The sequence below is a fragment of the Channa argus genome, chromosome 11 (genome assembly GCF_033026475.1).
Source record: "Channa argus isolate prfri chromosome 11, Channa argus male v1.0, whole genome shotgun sequence".
In the NCBI taxonomy this organism is placed as follows: domain Eukaryota; kingdom Metazoa; phylum Chordata; class Actinopteri; order Anabantiformes; family Channidae; genus Channa; species Channa argus.
The window spans coordinates 3515747-3535427 of record NC_090207.1 but is presented as its reverse complement, the minus strand read 5'-3'; the positions used below and the strand labels follow the sequence as shown (position 1 = coordinate 3535427).

At 44.5% G+C, this 19681-nt stretch overlaps 1 protein-coding gene across 1 annotated transcript; it reads right to left on the bottom strand.

Moving 5' to 3' along the window:
- Positions 1-5459: 5459 nt before the first annotated feature.
- On the bottom strand, positions 5460-19395 carry slc12a2l (solute carrier family 12 member 2-like). The gene is made up of 26 exons (XM_067520702.1): positions 18411-19395; positions 17768-17893; positions 17495-17570; positions 16512-16607; positions 15881-16020; positions 15674-15784; positions 15449-15557; positions 15220-15347; positions 14977-15061; positions 14678-14826; positions 12346-12453; positions 12129-12252; positions 11894-11995; positions 10267-10422; positions 9493-9592; positions 9307-9418; positions 9063-9203; positions 8576-8682; positions 7839-7918; positions 7592-7753; positions 7258-7371; positions 6923-7034; positions 6742-6828; positions 6236-6371; positions 6079-6146; positions 5460-5985 (listed from the first exon to the last, which is right to left on the bottom strand). Exons 1-26 carry the CDS (start codon positions 18882-18884, stop codon positions 5850-5852), a joined length of 3339 nt encoding a protein of 1112 aa, XP_067376803.1. The 5' UTR covers positions 18885-19395; the 3' UTR covers positions 5460-5849.
- Between the last annotated feature and the right edge of the window lie 286 nt (positions 19396-19681).

The following is a 19681-nucleotide window of genomic DNA, read 5'->3' as shown; positions in this document are numbered from 1 at the left end:
TTTAGTTACTCAACATCCAGCAGAAAACCCCATCAAGGCTGTTGCAGGCCTTGTTTTAGTTTTTCCAGTTTTTTTTTGTTTTTCAAAAGGCCGTTATTTTAATAGTTACCCACCTGTCACTGAGCCACATTATTTCTTTAGTGATTCTATTTACTCAAGTCCTGCTGCTGCCTTTGTCACCCTGACTTTTTTTGTACATCCTGGCTGATGAGACCCTTTCTTTGCTTCTTGCTTTATTAAAGTTGACTGTCCCTGCGTGTTTAATACACCGGTGTCAGAAGCGCACGGATCCAAGCGCCGTTAAACACACACTCCAAGTAGTGGCCACACAACCACACCAGCCACATCTAATGTCAGACAAGAGCATTTAGTGTTAGTGACACCTGAACAAAAGTCCCCTGGGAAGTTTGTTCACAGGTAAAACTTGAATATTTCTACTGAAAGTCGCAGGATTTGATACTCGTACCAAAAGTGAACAATGCTGTTCAGGATCCACCTGGCTTTTTCCAATAAAGGGTTCGGCCCCAGCTCTCAAGCTCCGTGTTCGCATTCTGGTGATGGGAACCGCTTTAAAAACCTGCAGCCACGAAGCGAGTCCTTACCTCTGACACACAGCAGGGACATGGCAGCGGGATTCAGCGCAACAGTTCCTCCAGAAAGCCGATGCGCCCCTCAGTGAGTTCGCAGCTCCGGTGCCTGTTGCGCAGCGGTCACACAGACTCCCCCGACATGTCGCGGACTGTGCGCTTCGGACCAGCAGCCGCACAGATGTGAGCCAGGTGGGCGGCCCAGCAAGGGGCTGAGGGCTCGAGGGATGACTGTCAGTGGCGGAGACCGACTAACTACCGGCTGAAATCCGGGAAAGTGGGGAGGCTTTGGCTGCGTTCAAGGACTAAGGTGAAGGTAGGAATTTGCACCAGCAACAGGAATGTTCAGTTTTAGATGAAGAAGATGGGCACAGAACCCCCACCCCCCACCAACACACAGATGGAGAAGGGGCGCCCGAGCCTTTTTGGGGGGCCGCGCTGAGTCCGTCTGGTAATTTGAGATTTGTTTTGAGTTTGTGTTTGTTTCTTTGGAATATTTTTTGGTGTATTTGTGGCAATTTGAGTTTATTTAGTTATACTTTTTTGGTTCTGCTTTCAGCCATTTGTGTCTGTTTTCGGTCATTTTATGCCTATTTTGACCTTCATTACCACAATGTTCCCAAACTGTCAAAAATAAACGTATGTATTTCCACTGAATAACTGCAGAGTTCAAGTCTATCTCGTGCATGAGGTACCACTTGTGTCTCACCTTCTTCTACTCGGGTGATTCTGCATTGCCGATGCTGTGTGTTATGATTCTTAACTAAACTAATAAGAACTCCTGCTTAATGTTCCAGCATCATGCATAAAGGTCATTTTAACTAGGGTTGGATGTTTTTTCTGAATTCCTATATGAAAAAAAAAGTTCACCTTAACTTGCGTTGCATCCATCCACCCATCCATCACCAACATGCTTCTCTCGTCTATGGTGGCAGTGTGCTGTAGCCAATCCCAGCCATCATTATGCAAAAGGCAGGATACACATGACAGGCCCACGGTTGCTCACATACAGACAAACACAACCATTTAATATTGTATGTTTCTTACTCATATAAAGGATTTTTAAATTATTAAGTACCTTACTCAAGCTGGCCATTAGCTGTAGTGTGCTTAGCATCAAGTCTACTACAACCTCCTGTTATGATTGTGGACTTTAAAATGGTTTGGAAAAAACAGTGCAGTGAGAGAGAAAACCAGTTTGTGTTATTACACTTCGACTTTTAATTCTGTATAACAGAAACGGGGCCATCTCACATCAGAAATCACTGTGACCACTGTGGGCTGAGTAGGATTTTTAAAACTTGACAACCGAGCCTCTTAAGTATCTTTTTCTTTCGGCTGTTCTCTTTCAGGGGTCAACACAGGGAATCATCTGCCTCCATCTAAGTCTGTCTTCTGCATCCTCTTCTCTCACACCAACTAACTTCATGTCCTCTCTCACTACATCCAATCCTTGGTCATGGTTGGGCAGGACACTGAATCTCTAACAGCCCATTCCCCTCCCCAGCTGTGTAGTTCTGCTCCAAGCCTGGTAGAAATTGGGCAGGGTTGTGTCAGGAAGGGCATCCAGCGTAAAAACTGTGCCACATTAACATGCGGACAATGATCTGCTGTGGTGACCCTGAATTCATGGGATAAGACGAAAGGACAAAAAATAAATAAACAATTGAGAGTAAACAACATCTGATTATCTACAATCTATAAATTGTATTATATCATTCTAATGGCTACTAATCACTTTTGATGCATAGAACACCTGCTACACTTCATAATAGAAACCAACGATATTACAAACATTACTATCAGAACCATTTCTGTGCAGAACAGAGGCTTTTGGTAAAAACATTCCAATGACTGGAGAAGATGGTAGACAGCAAAAAAAAAAACTGAATACATTTCTGAATACATACCAACATTTGGGTTATAGGTAACACGATGTTAGCGTCAATAAAAACTACATTTTTAAGTTATGTCGATACCTGAAGTTTACTCCCACATCTTCAGCTTAATAGTCCGTAATAGCCGATAGCATTTCCTAACGTCAACCTGTCGGTATCTACAATAAAACAGTCATTTTAATTGTTACTTGTTGCGACGATTATGTAGCACTAAAGTGGAGCAGGTCAGCTACGGCTGAGCCTCCAGCTCCATGCAGGATGACCTCTCTGGCACACTGACTGTTCTGCAAAGCCAGAGTCCACAGCAGACTTTGTTACTCAAACAAAAACCCGGCCAGTCTCTACTGGTGATCTGTGTCTTACAGATTCAATCTACATTTAGCAATTCAACAGCAAAATGATTCAAAGAATTAGCAGAGCTGGCAGAGCACCATGTTGTTTGGTCTCTGCTTCAAATACTCGCAAACTTTACATGATCGCAATCAGGTTATTTTTGTTTTTGTCTCGCTCATCACAAAACTCAGTCATCTTAATTCCTACTGGCTGGACCCCATCAACGCTTTTACTAATGTAGGGGGAAATTGACGTCTATGTCGTTTACGTAAATTGACTTATTATCCGTAAATCGTAGATAAACGTCTGTGTAGGCGTGTACGGATTTACATTGACGCGTCTTCCCACCCACAGGTTGGACAAACCAATACTCTTTCTATGATTTGCTGGGCCAAAGAATTGTGAAAAATAAAATGACTCATTCTCTGAGCATGACATATTAAAAGTGCAGTGCCACATAAAGCAATACACAAGCAATGAAAAGACTCATTGACACAGGATGAAGTAAAACTAGTGGTCAGAAAGTGAAGCAGTCCCACTACTACTGAGCCTCCAGCTCCATGCAGGATGGCCTCTGAAACCCTAAAGAACAAACGGAAAGAGAAGTCGAGCAGACAGTAGTAGACTGTAAATTACTTTAAATGTGACAAATATTCTAATAATAAAATGATATTGAGATCTACCAGAAATTCATGATTGAACTGTGGGAAACTAATTGAGCATTTTAACTATCATTATATAAAAACTCAAATTACATTTACATTTAGTCATTTATCAGACGCTTTTATCCAAAGCGACTTACAACTGAGGTACAAGGCAGCAAGAATCTAAGTCAAGGAGAAAAAAAACCAAAGCAGTATATTAATCATAGTAATTTGACCTATGATTTAATATGACTTTGTTTTTCATGTTAGTATAGTTTTTAATGTCCGTTTACAAGCCTCATGCAATTAGGTGCTGTTCAACTGCGCTAAGTCTAATGAGCCAATCGCAGGCCAGCAACTCAATGCTAAAGTTCAAAGTGAGCATCAAAACAGGGAGGAAAGGTGATTTAGCTGACTTTGAATGTGGCACAGTGGTTGGTGCTGCACTGAGAATTTCAGAAACTGTTGATTCAGGGGGATTTTCACACACAACCATCTCTAGGGTTCAAAGAGAACGGTTTAAAAAAAGGGAAAACAGGCAATAGTAACTCAAAGAACTGCTAGTTCCAACGGAGGTGGACGGAAGAGCATCTGTGAACACGCAACATGTCAGCTGTTCCATTCAAATGGTTGGGTCGCAATTTGGCACGAACAACATGAAAGCATGGATTTCTCTTGCCTTGCAGGATACGTTCAGGCTGCCAGTGGTTTAATGGTGTGGGGGATATTTTCTTGGCACACTTTGGGCCCCTTTGTACCTGCTGAGCATCATTTAAAGGCCTGGTTAACCAAACGGTTAACCAGCCTTTGGTCTCATGTCCAGCTTTAAGACTGTGGGCAGGTTATAGCAGGTGCAGCTTAAGTTCCGCCTTGATAAAAAAAAATATTTGTCACTGCTTATCCTATATGGGTCACTGGGGGGCTTGAGCCTATCCCAGCTGTCGTCAGGTGAGGCAGGGTGGACCCTGGACAGATTGCCAGTCTATTGGGAGAGACATGCACAGACAGACAACCTTTCACACTCACACCTACTGGCAATTTTAGAACCACCAGCTCACCTAGCATTTTTGGACTGTGGGAGAAAACCCATGTGAAGACAGTGAGAACATGCCAGTGCCACACAGGGCGTGAACCTGCAACCTTCTAGCTGTGAGCTGGCAGCGCTTACCACTCCACCACCACCACAGAGAAACAGACAGACGACGAGCACACAGTGATCTAAGGGCAGAGTAATGGGATCCGCACCAGAATCTGTTTTGGTGGTTTGATGCTATTTAATGACCTGAAGAGTTTTTCACTTTGTCATTTCAAGAATCAAACACTGATACAACCATGGAGAAAATGTCCAGAGAGCTGGACTTTAGGTGAGGACGCCCAGAATTAAAGAGCCAGAGAAATCCCTGAACAAGGCAACCTGAGAGTAATGGAGCTTTATTTTGTTCTGACTGGATCACATGTCCACATGTTAGTCTCATATGTAATTCTTCTACTTTGTTGATTTACATTTGTGTACTGTACATGAAGACTTTCATAAATGTAGTTTGATTTTCCCAGAAGTCTGTGAATGCAGCACAGTAGTACTTTCTTTCTTCTGTCTTGGACGCAGCTGGTCGCTCTAGCTGCACAATCACCATATTTATTTGAAAACTTCAACATCATAATTATTTGGAATGAATTTTACCATGAACGATCATTTTCTGCCATTTTGTGTTTTTTTTAAATCATTGTCGTCTTTTTAATAGTGTGTGTGTGTATTTTGTCTTCATTTTCTGCTGCTTTTGGACAATTTTAGGCCACCGTTCATAATTTATATTATTTTTTGATGGTACAGCTCTTTGGGGTCATTCTGGGTCATTTAACATCGATAGAAGCACCAACAGCAACTTCAGAGGCTCTGGCCCAGGGGCCCCCTGACCTCTTGGGGCCCCTGGGCCTTTGCCTGGTAGTCAGTTATCCATCCATGAGTCCAGAGAAACAAAGATTACCAAAAGCCAAAATTGGTTTAGTTAATATTTTAATAAAATAATATACAAAATAATGTTATCACATATACAGTCTTTCCAATTGAATACCAACAGTCTGACATTATTTGATTTTATTATAAATAAAGGCTTTTAGTGCAGCTACTCTCGTTCACATTACACACATGGGAGCTATTGAATGCACAGGTCTTCGTGTGTCCATGCGTTAGAGATAAAGGAAACAGCCATCTAAATGTTGATTAATTTGTAAATGAGGTCTAAATACTTTAGTCCAGTTATTTCAAATAGAAAACTCACAGCAGGACAGTTTCAGATCTGGGACCCAAACTCTGTTTTGTGTGCCTACAGGCCGGGTACCACAAAACATGTAAGTGTTCGTGTGGACGCTGGAAATTTGCACGTGGGTTAGGAGTAGAAGGTGAGGACGCTCTGGTGGTTTCCCCGGACCAGCAGCAGAGGCGGGAGATCTTTGGACAGAGTTTCCAGCCAGCACATGTAGAGGGCACTGGACACCGTTCCCTTCCTGGCCAAAGGCATGCTCCTGTAGAGCAGAGCATTACAGAGGGTTATCTTTATTGGCAGTGGGGACGTAGTTGGACTTAACTTGGGGGGGAAAAAAAGTCTCGACTCTTACATGACGATGAGCTTGGCGGTGCTGGAGTGTTCCTTCAGCAGCTCGTTCAGTCGGATCTGACGGTTGGTCTGAAAGTCACAAACGTCACATTAGCACACACTCTTTCGGCTCATTGAACAGCTCTGACAGCTTATTTGTTGGCCGTAAGTGGACACACCTTGGCCTTGTAAAGCTCCAGCTCGTTGTCGGTGATCCTCCAGGGCTCCTGAGCCTTCAGCCTCTCGGCAGCTTCCTGCTGCATGTCGTCTTCCTTCAGCCTGTACGGCTCGATCAGTTCCTTAAAAGTCAGCTTACTGCAAAACGAAGCCGAAATACATAAGTGCTGCACATTACTGCAGTTTTCCACACTGCAGTTCCACGTACGTCTTTCGTCAGGAGTTCAAACATTTCAAGACCATTTCAAACTCTTACAGACTCTAATCACATAAACGTCTGTTTAGAATAAGAAGAAGAATTGTTAGAGAGTTCAAATAATTCCCTTTCACTTTTCTACAAAACCACGCCTCCATCATCAGAATCTGCCTTGAACCTCTAAAAGTCTCTTTAAATCCTAAATCATCCCATTTTTAATGTGGATGTAAAACTCATTTCGGACTGACATCCCTCTTTGGATGACTCTAACTGGTCTACTGTGATGTGAGCGAAAGCCATGAGGAGTCATACTTGTGTTTCTTGGGTTTGGTGTTGATGTCTCCGAGGACGTTGATGTCAGAGAAGTCGATCCTGAACCTGCTGAGCAGAGTGGCCATCCTGAGAAGGCAAAGTTAACAGTTACCAGCAGGAAATTTCACGCAGATGTCATCACCTGGGCTTGTTGTGGTGCCAATAGGGGGACGTGACTCACGCTCGGCGATCGTGGTCGATGCGGTTGATTTTCCCTCCGATGAACACACGGATCCTGCAGTCGCCCCATTTACTCCTGTTGGTCAGCAGGTAGGGAATCAGCAGAGTCAGACCTGCAAACACACACAGTAATACATTAAAATGTCATTTGTGTTCTTGTGAAATTCCTCAGACCAGGCTCTGTGATTGTAACTACACACCTGTGATGGACTTTGTGAGCTGGTTGTTAATTATTCTACCACCATCTAAACCCAGTTTGCACATCAGCTGTCAAAGTCCTTTAATTATTTATGTGCAGACATTAACCCTCAGAAATGGATGTTATTGTTATCTGACCTCCATCATCGTACAGCCACCAAACATCAATGGTTCCTTTGCCCTGTTTCTTCTTAAACTGCTGACTGGCTTCCAACAGATGCTGGTCAGTCAGACTCAGGGGAGACTTGGTCTCTGTAGGAGGAGACATGTATGGATAAGTTTCATGTCTGTGATACTGTGGATGCAAAAAGTGTTTGGCCTCGTTTGGCACAAAAACAAGAAGCTTGGGAAAATGATTCAGGACACATGTTGTTTTGTGGTTAATTTTAGAGCAAAACTAAACACATTCTGTACATGTGTTGAGAATAAACCCAAAAAAAAAAAAACTGCACAGCTGTGAAGCAAAGATTACTGTGTTCATCCTTTCCACCCTCTCTCATGATGAGTGGACTGCTCTGGTTGCTGGTGGTTTTTGAAGGACAGTAGCCAGAGTCAGAGTCTTTCGCCTGGCTGACAGAAACCACCACGTCCGTACTGCCGACTGGTGGCTTCTCCTGGGACGAAAGCAGCTCATCTGTAGGGACAAAACGGAGACGTGTCTTCAGTACAGGCAGTAGGAACATATACAGAAGACACATGTCCAGAAAATACAGAGGTACCTTGTTCCTGGATGTGAGAGACGTCCAGTCCTTCCTGCAGTCGAAGGAGCACCACTCCAAACTGCAGGTCAAAGGCATCACTGGAAGATAAAACATTAACCTCAAACCTGCACGGTCTCACAAAAATGTCCCCGTGATTAGATTCTCAGAAGGTGACGTCACCGATACTGAAGCAGCTTCTTTTGGTTGTAGTTTGATTACAACGTGTAACTAAATGGCATAAAACTTCCCTACATGAAAATATGTCTGTACTTCTATCAGCAAAACGCCTCCAGATGACATCACTTGGTGGAAGCTTTAAATCAGATTATGTCATCTTGTTGTTCACACTTTTTTTTTTTTTGTCCTCTCGGCTTATCCCGTGAGTTCAGTGTCGCCACAGTGAATCATTGTCCGCCTGTTGATTGATGCCAGATGCCTTTCCTGACGCGACCCTCCCCAATTTCTACCGGGCTCGGACCGGCATGGATGTTGTAATCATGGTCAACTAGGCAACTAGATGACATCATCTGAACTCTTAATGATGAAAAACTCCAATTGATGTCATCTTGAGGAGTTTTTAACACTCGGTTAACTCGCAAGTTTGCAAAGGTTTGCTGTGGTTCGACAGTTGGATAGATACTTTATTTATTGCCAAAGGGAACTCCCACACCCACTTTGACCTTTCTGACAGTTTCAACCTAAAAACTGAGAAATTATAACCTCGTAAAAGTAGAACAGCAAAGATCAGTCCTTACTGTATAGTGTTGATGTAAATCTCCACATCTCTCATGTCTCCATCGCTCCAGCTGTTCTTGAAACCCATGACCAACGTGTTGGGTTTCAGACGACCCAAACCAACGGCCTGAGGATGAGACAGCTCAGATGTGACCGTGCACGTATCATGGTCCAGTGTAACCAGTGTGCTTTTGAGTTGCCTGTAAACTGGGAGTGTAAATGGTCCGAAACCGGGACAGAACTATGCCACAAATCTGCACAACTTACAACCTCTCGCAACCGAATTCATCCATGGATTAACACACATCAACACCCAGAAGCGAACAAAGCAACTAAAGAGGATGCAGTATTTGTATTGTTTGTATTGAGTTAAAAAGGGACACGTCTGCAGTCATTTGATCAGGGATCTTTCCAAGAGAAGCTCTACAAAGTTTGAAAAGTAGCAATCTGAAAATCGAGGCTAGTCCTGGACTGAAAGGTGTTTCATTGTGAAACAGATGTTCATACCTGCAGGAGGAGCTGCGCCCCCTGCCTCAGGTTGTCGGAGAAAACTGGGGTATAAAAGGCCTTGATGCGTTTTTTATTGAGCCAGCGTTGACAGCGGGCGTAATCCTGGTACAGCTCCTTAAAGGTGGGCCGACGGGGAACCTGCAGCACAGCGTGGGTGGAATAGAAAAGACACTGTGTTACAAACCAGGATCTCACAGGTGAAGGAAATGCGTGAAAGGATCTGCACCCCATCTGTACATACAGGCTTGATGTGACCGCAGACCATGAGGCCAACGTTCTTGGTGAAAGAATTAACCAGTTGAAGCAGAGCAGGGCGGGAGTTTGGATAACCAGCCAACACCAAACACTGAGGCCTGCGAACACCACGTTAAACACTTAGAAACTTGTACGTAACAAAACGAACCCAGAAGCAAAGCGCCATGCTGACCTGAAGTTTTTAACGTGGTCTTCCACCCCGGTGAGGTTCAGACAGTGAGTCAGAGCCTGGTTGTAGATCAGAGCCTGAGTGGACGAACCCCAGTTCACATCTGCAGATTTAAAGCAGAGTCTGGTGGTTAAGTGTGTAGTGGAGTAAAGTAAGTTTGAACAGTGGGCCTCATGAGACTAAACTGTGACGTTCATGTTGCTTTAACACAAAGAGGTTAAAACCAAACAGATTGTTCTCTTCACAAGGTCCAGGGCTGTGTGTTGTTGACGGTCTGTGTGTGAGTTTTACTCTAACAGCCTCAAGGTTCAATAAGAGCTGTTAATCACCTCACTTCTTATTATTCTATTTCATTTGTATTTTATTTCTGACATCGTGTGGCCATAGGAGGAACTGCATTTTCAGGCACTTTAAAAAAACTGCATGCTGACAACTTTTCATATTATATGTTACAACCCCCCCCCCCCCCCCCCCCCCTTCTCTCCCCACTGTTTTATGTCTGCTCTCGACTGCTACCTCGAGCAAAGTTCCTGGTACCTTTCTTTCCCAGGAACTAAACAACAGTAACTGTGTATTTTCTTTGTAATGAAAAAAACATAATAATAAGGCTTTTATGAAAACACTGAATAGGGAGCAGAATCTTTGAAAAGGGCCGGACCCCCATCACTACTGATCAAACACATCTGCTTTTTTGTTAATGACTTCAGCATTGATGGTCATTGCCACTTGACATCAGCTGGACAGAGAAGATGAGCCTCCACTCCACCGGGTTCTTACCAGGTTTCTCGTAGCTGACGTAGATGTAGAAAGCGAGGACGATGAGCAGAGTGACCAGGGCCGCCCACCAGTTAATGACAAACATCACCACACAGCACAGGATGGCCCCCGCAAGAGACACCCACATGTTGTAGTATTTGAAGCTGGGACGCCACCCTGAGGTGAGAGATGTGAATAAAATGAAAATGTTAAAAATATGCAAATACTACAGAAAGTTTGTTATGCAAGTTTTTGACTTTGAACTTTCTTTCTTTTTGTTCAAGTTTGACTAGTACATGTACATAAACTCACACCTCTATAATAAAATATCTCTCAAGTCTAGCTAAAAAAAAATGTGTCATCTTGTTTCTCACACTATGGAGTTTGCAATCATGGTCAACCAGCTTTTGCAGAGCTCCCCCAGATGACATCATCTGAACTCCTAATGCTAACAAGTTTTAGTCCTAGTAAGTTTTTTGAGCGAGAATTCGAGAAATATTTTAATATAGGCAATTCGCAGGGAAGTTTAAAATGCATTAATGTACATTTAGACCTTAAACTAAAGCCATAGAAAGCTAGTTAAAAGTTGGTGAAGTCGCCCTTTAATGGAGGCACAAATTAGCGGAATAAACACTGCTGCCCATTTGCATACAAACCTTTTTAACTACACATTTATGTAAGTTAGTAGGTCTGCGTGCTTACTAACCAAGCACAGGCCCACGGGCCTGCAAGGTCAGAGGGGCCCTGGGCCTGAGACTCTAAGGTTGCAGTACATATTCCTTGTTTGAAAGAACTCAGATAAAACATGCACAGTCTGAAACTATCCAAAAGAGGAGCAGAGTGATCTAAACCACAGAGAAACTGACCAAAAACAAAGTGAAGGCGGCAGCACTGACATATGTTAAGACAGAAACACCAGGCTTTTTCAGAGGAACCTAACAATCTGCAGAAGCCCCGAGGGTGGATGTAGAAGCAGGCTTACTCATTATCCACTTCAGAGGTCGATGTATGAAAAAAGACTGAACATTTATTGAATTCCACGTTCCACAATTGAGTAATTCCACAGAAAACGTTTCTCAAAATAATTTCACAGCACAAGGTAAGAAACCGTGTATCTCCGCAGCTACACACTCAACTTTCCACTACTACCGTATCTGTCCCTTAGCTCCAGCAGCTGTGCCTTATAACTTCAGCTGTAAACACAACCTTCTTAATTTACCTAACCTTTAACCTTTCAAGACACAACAAGCACACAGAGAAAACTCCCACTGGCCAATACAGTGAATGAGGGAAACCATCACCCCCAAAAAAGAGACAAAAAAATTGCCAGTGATCTACTGTAGCCTTAAGCTGTAAAGACTGGTTACTGGGCTCCACTGCCTTAGTTTGAGCAACACTGACAGCCGTGTACTTGTTAGAAGATAAGTAGAACCATAATAAACCTGGAGGTTGAGGTTTACATTTTCTTTAATTTGCTATTAGATTCATGCAGGGAAGTGTGAAAGAACTGGCAAAGTGAGCAGAATCTTTTTTCAGCCCTTGAGACAAACGTCTGAGGTCACGTCAAGTCAGATGTTTCATGCTTTAAAGAAAAACCAAGCCAACAGGTCCATCTTGACCAAAGCTGGAGTTCAGTTCCAGAGTTTACCTGGAGAATTGGCGAGGGAGGCGTGGAAAACCGAGAAGTTGATGAGAGCGTAGGAGGCCAGGAAGAAGTTGGAGATGATGGGAGCAATGATGTTCAACTCCGCTAGAAAACAACAAGAGACAGGCTCATTGCACGAGACCAGTTGCCCGTTCTGTACCTCGTTTGGGACTAGAAACCTAGAAGCAAAGAGTAAACCGATTAAAGTTTGGGTTAGGAAGGAGCAGCAGAATCTTACCTATGAGGATGAAGGCGAGGCCGATGCAGAAGGTCAGGAAGTAACCACGGAGAGGCTCGTTATTTTTCCCATAACCCTTTGCAAACACACTCAGCCCTGGATAGATGTTGTCCTTACACAGAGCCTGGAATCACAGCCGCATTTACACATTTGTGACGTTGGTGGTTTTGTTAGTTCAGGTGTTCAGGAGATGTGTGGGTTTAAATCGGACTCAGACCTGGAAGACTTTGGGTGCGCTGACCAGCGAAGCCAGAGCCGAGGACAGAGTGGCAGAAAAAATGCCTGCAGTGATGAGAGGACCAAAGGCCGACGCCAGGCCCATCACCTGGACAACACACACAGACCCATTACAATCCATGCAGTTACAGGAGTGTGGCCTGGTGTTGCATTGTGTCGTATTCAACGTCTAATGCTTTGAAGAAAATCAGTCAGCCATCTCGTATCTTACCAAGCCTGCAGGAACTCGAATGTCATGTTCATCAAAATACAACCAACAAGTCCATAACCTCTGTGCAAGAGGTTAAGCAGCAAAGTAAATGGTGTCGCTCCACTGTCTTACAATCTGTTTTTAAAATTCTGTCTGGGTGAAATGTGCCATGAACAACTGGCACAATCTGCCCCACAGCTTCCTCCAAAGAGGACAGAAGTATTCATTATGCTAGCAGCAGGGAAATCATACCAAATATTTCTATAACTGATGGACTAGAAGGACAGAACGAGCTTGTGACTTGTGTTAGTGTGCGAGAGGACGACAAACACACACAGCTGTGAGCTTTAATCCCATCTGCTCGCTGCTGGAGATAAATGTGAAAGTGAGAATCGTAGTAAAACAAGAGCAAGGATTTGTGTCTGTGCCACTGGCTGAGAGTCTGCACCGTGTCAGCGATATCAGTGTCAGAGCGCTGTGTGTGTGTGTGTGTGTGTGTGTGTAGGTGAATATAGTCAATGCTCGCATTCAGCTCTGATTCCAACCAGCAAGAACCTTGTGACTCATAACAACAGTCCCCATTATCACGGCTGTACTTTTGTTTGGGAACAGGGCCGTCTTACACACACACACACACACACACACACACACACACACACACACACACGTGCGCGCGCACAGCCTGCAGCCATACAGAGAACCAAGATCAGCTTAGCAGTTTGTTAGAGCCAGTAAACCAGAGGTGGTAAAAGTACACAAACATAGGACTCAAGTAAAAGTCACATGTACAAGTTACATAAAATGTTAAATTTGATTTAAATTCTTTATTCAAGTAACAAATGAAGCATGCTGTTAATAAATAAAGGCTAAGGACCACGATCAGAGACTGATTTCAACCACTTTACTGTTGGCTGCAAAAGTTTGCATCCCCTTAAATAAAATCTTTTATCATAATATTTAATGCACACACACACACACACACAAACCCACAGTGTGTAAAGTTGTAGTAAACGCATAAAAATTAATTAGTTTAAGTTTGTACCCCCTTGATAAAGTCATTAAAATGAACTTTAAATAATTCTGATAACAACTTCACGTCAACATTTATTATTAGTATTATTAGTTGAGTATTAATACAAATAGCTCAAAGCTGTAGTTACCTCTGCAGCTAAGAGGCAACGCTTATCTACCTGATTTACAAGTAAGCACTGGCTGCTGTGTCTGCAGAAAGCAGTCTAGCATCAAATCCAACAGTGTGTAAAGTGCGTGTCTTCATAACGCAAGAACAGATTGTTCATTTACGGAAAATGAATGAAGCTGCTTGCAGGTGATTTTGCTGCAGTACAGAGCAGCAAGCGATTTAGTTGGTCAGGAGAACGTGGTCAAACTGCTGCTTTTGTGTCGATGCGTTATCGGACGCGGCGTCGCTGCCCACGTGTGGGAAAACAATAGCTGTGGGTGTTTTGATCCACGTCACACTCCAGCACTATGTGTGTGTGTGTGTGTGTGTGCTGGCCTCTACGTAACACAGATTCCTGAGCTTTCCTCAAGGTTTGGAGCAAAACAAAAAAATAAATGTGATTTAATGTGAATTTGTACTGTGACCTTGTGTCCACAGTCCAAATTATTACTCCTCAAAATGCCCTTTGTCAGTCAGGACGACCTGTGGCTGACACTGTAACTGGGTCTCGTATGACTGGTTATCAGCGGATCGTTGAGACGAGCTCGCTCACATCGAGAGCACCCTTTACCGTCCACACACACTGTGTGAGCCGTTCTGTTTGATGTACTGAGCAATCAACATTATCCCAATTTATTAGGAACATCTGCCCCTGAGCTAAGGCCACATCAGATGTTGGACGTTACTACTTGAAAAAGTCAGATGGAACAACAAAGTAAAGGCAGTTAACCCAGAATATATATTTGCTAATGACGGACATTAGTACATGTAACAGCCTCTATTATCCATCGTTTGTCCACGTTACCATGGAGACTCTCGTGGTCAGCCATGTTGGATTGGATTCAGTACATTTGGCATCAAGTAGTGAAATGCTTTAAACTCTGAACTCTGAACTGGAAATTCTAACATCTTCTACGTGCTTCGAACGCAGCGTGAGTTTACCTGGAAGTCGTTCATCAGGCCGTACGGACAGCCTCCCTCCCTGCAGATGGAGAAATCGTAGCCCAGGGTGCAGGCGGCATCTGTACAGTTCACCGTGTCGGTCACCGTGTCGTTGTGGTCGCCCGTTGCATCTCTCACAATACACGAGCCTGCACACACACACACACACACACACACACACACACACACAGCGGCATTAAAACACGGAGGACTTTTGAACAAGAACTGAAGGGATCTGTAGTAAAGTAACGACATTCTTTGAGGAAACATCATCCCAATTTTGACTCAGTTGTCCAAACCTGCAGAGATGGCGACTGCCACATAAGTGATCCCTGTGATTAGGATGGCCAGCAGGGTTCCTTTAGGGATTGCTGACTGAGGATCCTGAAGATGGAGACATGAGGAGATTTAGGTTTACTGTCCTCCCATATTACAGACAACTTAAACAGTGAGTTAGGACTAAGCTCAAAAGCCTGGTGCCAAATACTATTGCAAGCAGTCAATGTAAAATATACACGACAAACAATAAAAGCTATAGTCACAGTGAGGTCTCCAGAGATGTTGGCTCCTGCCAGGATCCCAGTGGCTGCTGGAAAGAAGATGGCAAACACAGAGAAGAAAGTCTCCTCATCTCTGAAGTCTGGACCCAGGTTCTCTAAGAAGATGGCCGCTGGGAGAAGGAAGAGCAAGTTAAGGATTTCTGGCTCGTCATAGAAAGACCAAAAGTGAGAGATTTATTCTTGGGTTGGGGTATTGAGGATTCAGACTGACTGTGGTAACCGAAGAATCCTTTGGGTTCTTTGCTCTCGATTCGCATGAAGCTTCCTATAAAGTAGTTGGCAATGGCTGCCAGCAAGATCAACAGGAGGACAATCTGAGCCTGATGGACAGAGAGAGACACTGAGATGTCCAGGGGGTAGAAATAACGGATTTTGATGTTTAGTGATTCCAACTAAAAAGAGGAAAGAGGGACTGTGTACTATGTGATAGTCTAACCTTGGCTTCCCACTCCATCCCAGCTACAGAGATTCCCAGCAGCAGGATGATGGTCAGAGTCCCGACAATACGAATGTCATTCAGCTCATCGGTCATCAGGGCATCAACATCCTGAACCCCACAACGAGAGCAAGGTCAGTAAGTGTTGGAGTCCAGTTTTAAAAAGGTAGAAACGTGTTTAAAAAACTTAACCAGAGAATTTCTTACATTAAGCATCTCAACCACAGTCTCCGCGAAGCCGACGACGTACATGGCCACAGCCACAGCGTTGGCAAATGCAAAGATGAGGCCGATGGAGCCTCCGAACTCGGGCCCCAGACTCCTGGAGATCAGGTAGTATGCCCCTCCTGGTCAGCAGGGGGTAGACAGAGTTAGTCAGTTCCAGCACAAGCTTCTGCTTTAACGGAGAGAACTGGTACTGACACACGGGCTTAAATTAAAAATGTGAAGACTAAACTAATGTCTAAACTAAATGTGCATGTTTTTATATCTTGGGATATTAATCCTAAGCAACATTGACCCCAAGCTGTTATGAAAGACCCCAAAAGAGAATAAATTGTCACAAACTGTGGAACAATGACCAAACAGACTTAAAGTTGCCCGAAAATTATTACTGGAAAGGATGTTATGGCCTCCATTTCTATTGATTACAGTATGTGTTGCTTTGATTCTGGGGGTCCTATCTAGAAGGGGAGGGTGGGCTTCTATGTCTCTGAGATGGTTTACTTTGTTTGTCAGTTGCTGAATGTGGATATTTTCTCACAGACCCTGAACCGAGCAAACCTCGGTAACAAACTTCCAAACTGTCCCCACTAATCGTGTGCAGCTGCTGTCTCACCTCCGCGTACGAAGCCGTTGGTTGCTATAGCAGAGGTGGAGAGACCGGTGATGGTGGTGACCAATGTGGCCATTGCAATGATGGCAATGGTCAGTCCTGTTACACATAAACAAACCAAAACATAGTAAAAAAATCACAATTGGCCACATTTCATGATTATGATGATTAATGTTTGATGTAATAAGGTCGGTGTTAATCAACTGAATGTTTCCAGTTACTGTTTATCAGTTCTGTTCTGGCCCACAGGCAGCAAAGGAGCTCCAGATCCCGATCCTGCCACCGCCTTGTTTTTTCAGATGGGGATCAGGTTCTGTTGCTGGAATTTGGTCGTCTCTAAACACGGAACTTGTAATTCAAAAACCAAAAACATTCTACTTTGGTCTGATCCATCCACAGATGATTCTTCCAACAGCCTTCTGGTTTATCCACGTGGTCTTGATTAAACTGTAGACAGTTTTTGGAGAGTAGCAGCTTCCTCTTGCATATTCACCAATGATGTTCACTGTGATGGTCAACTGTTTCCTGGATGTTACCCTGGGGTTCCTCTGACTTCCTGGACTGCTCTACACCATTGCTCTTAGTGTGATCTCTCTGGATTGAACACTCCTGAGGAGGGTTAACCCTGGTGTTGAATGTTCCAACTTGTGTTCTGCCTGACAGTCGACTGGTGGAGTCCAAATTCGTCTGTAACCCTTTCCAGCCCTGGGAGCCTCAGCAACTTCATCTAATGTATTCAGAAATCTCCTTTGTTGGAGCCATGACACACTTCTACAAGCTCGGACTTTGATAGTGAAAACCCACGTTCATCTTCTTTACATAAAGCAGGACCTCCTCTGATTGTCCACCTGATTGTCTCTGTCATTGATTGACACACATGGCGCTAACTCCCCCTTCACAGGAACTGACAATCACAGACGTTCACATACTTTTGCCACATGAATGAAGACAAATGGATTTCCTCTTTTGTTTAAGAAGGTACCCACCTATTCCAGCCTGTCCCACAATCCACGACATTCGGATGAAGAGCATCACACCCCAGATATTCAGCATACAGCGGATCTGCCACACACACACACACACACACACACACACACACACACACACACAGTTAACTATGGGATGAACAGTCAGTTTGTTACTGTGAAAAGAATTTTGCAGTTAATAGCTTTTAATAAATTGGATTAGATCACATTAAACATCACTGGGTCAAACTGAGAAATGCTCTTTAGACATTTGTCCATTTCCCCAACACTAACCAAGACTCCCTTGACCCATCCAAACTTGACAGTTCCTCCTTTTGCCTCCTTCACCGCCAACGCCGCCGCGGCCTCCTCAGCTGCTGACGGCTCCTCTCCATTGCCCAAACCGTCCTCAAATGGCTCCTGACAACCAATCACAGCAAGGATGTTAAAAAGGAGAAGACAGAGGAAAAGGTGAGTAACGGGTTCTTAAGAGCTGCATAGGACACCTGTTAGTTTGACAAACACTTAAAACTTTTCTGACATCACAGCAGCAGAATTGCATAGGAACAGGATACAGCAGGATTTTTTTTAGGGGGGGGGGGGCTGGAGGTTTATGAGAGGCTGAATTGTGTGTTGTGCTCCTCTAGTCGTGTCACTTAGCCCACTTAGGGTCTCCTGGGTGGGAGGGAAGGGAATGTTTTCTGTCTGCTTACTGAAAGAAACCAACCTTTGTCAGGTGGACAAGAAGGAAATGTCCCACTAAACTTTTCTGTCTTTACGGACAGAATAAACAATCAGCAGCATGTTTAAGGACTCAAGTGTGTGTCCTACAGTAAAGCTTTTAGAAACACGTCCTCCACAGCTCATCCATAACATCGTGGTTAGAACATGAAATCTGACGTGACCCTGTGTTAGAAACACGACTTATTGACGTTACTTTATCGAGCTCGTCGTGCAGCTCAGACAGGGACGGTCTGGTCATCTTCTCCCCCAAAGGCGCAGCTGTCTGCCGGTAAAACTCGATGTTGGGCACCGCGTCGATGGTGTTGTGTCCGAAAGTCCTCATGTAGTAGGTGTTGGAGTGAGAGTCGGAGATGTGCGTATGTCCCGTGCCCGTTGAATGGAGGCTGACCGAGTCGCTCTTCGTCGTGTCCGGCTCATGAGACACATCAGGCGGAAGCCCGATGTCCATCGCGCTGGCCAGCGCTCCCGGATCCAGGAACCCCACAACCCTTAACCGTCCTTTGGACTCGTCGAGCGCCTTGGATCCATCGCTGGTGGACGTCGGGGCATGAGCAGGGGCTGCTGCGGCTGGAGGAGGTGCTGATGGTGCTGAAGATGTCTCCGTCACCACAGCCACCTGGAAGCGGCCTGAGCCGCCACTCTTCAAGGACGGTTTCTGTCCAGACATGTCCACCTGAATAGACGATAAGTCCGTCCAGAGTCAGTGACGCACCGAGAGAGGAACGTTACAGGAAAGAGAACAGCATTTAGTCCCGAGCAATCAAAGTGGACACACAGAGGAGTGGGACAAAAGACATGTAGAGAGAAAAGTTAAACCCAGTCATCACTGCTGTCGTCTGGCAGCCACTAGGTGCGCCAGGACGCACGGCAAAGGACACCAACTGTCGCCTTTTCCCTGTCTGTCTGGCCCCCCTTCGAGCTGTCCATTTGTCCATCCATCCAAGAGACTGGCGAGCCTATCGTGCTCTCAAACGATTCATTGTCATCGCTCTCTTTCTCCTCCTCTGGACTCTCGAGACATCCCAGCTTGTCGGGAACACGAGAGAGAGGCGGAGGAGGGTGGATCCATGTCCGTCACGCACCAAGCCTTGGCACGCGTCCTGGGAAATAGAAAACGAGAAGAAGAGACAATGAGGACACGGCAACAGATTAAAAACTAAAGTAAAGTTTAGATAATGTGTCGGTCCAGTCTGTTTTTGTGTGGATGAGAGCTGGAGTTGGTTTGAATCAAACTCAAGGTCTTCAATGTCTGTAGGAGTGTGTGTGTGTGTGTGTGTGTGTGTGTGTGTGTGTGTGTGTGTGTGTCTGTTTGTGTGTGTTCTTGAGCATAAAACAAAGATGTCATCACTGCTCGTGACACACTGAGACATTCATGGGCACGGAGAGGCGTGGATGTGCGTACACGCAGCAGCAGCAGCATCACGCACATGAGAAACAACAGCTGCTTTCATTGTCAGAGTATTT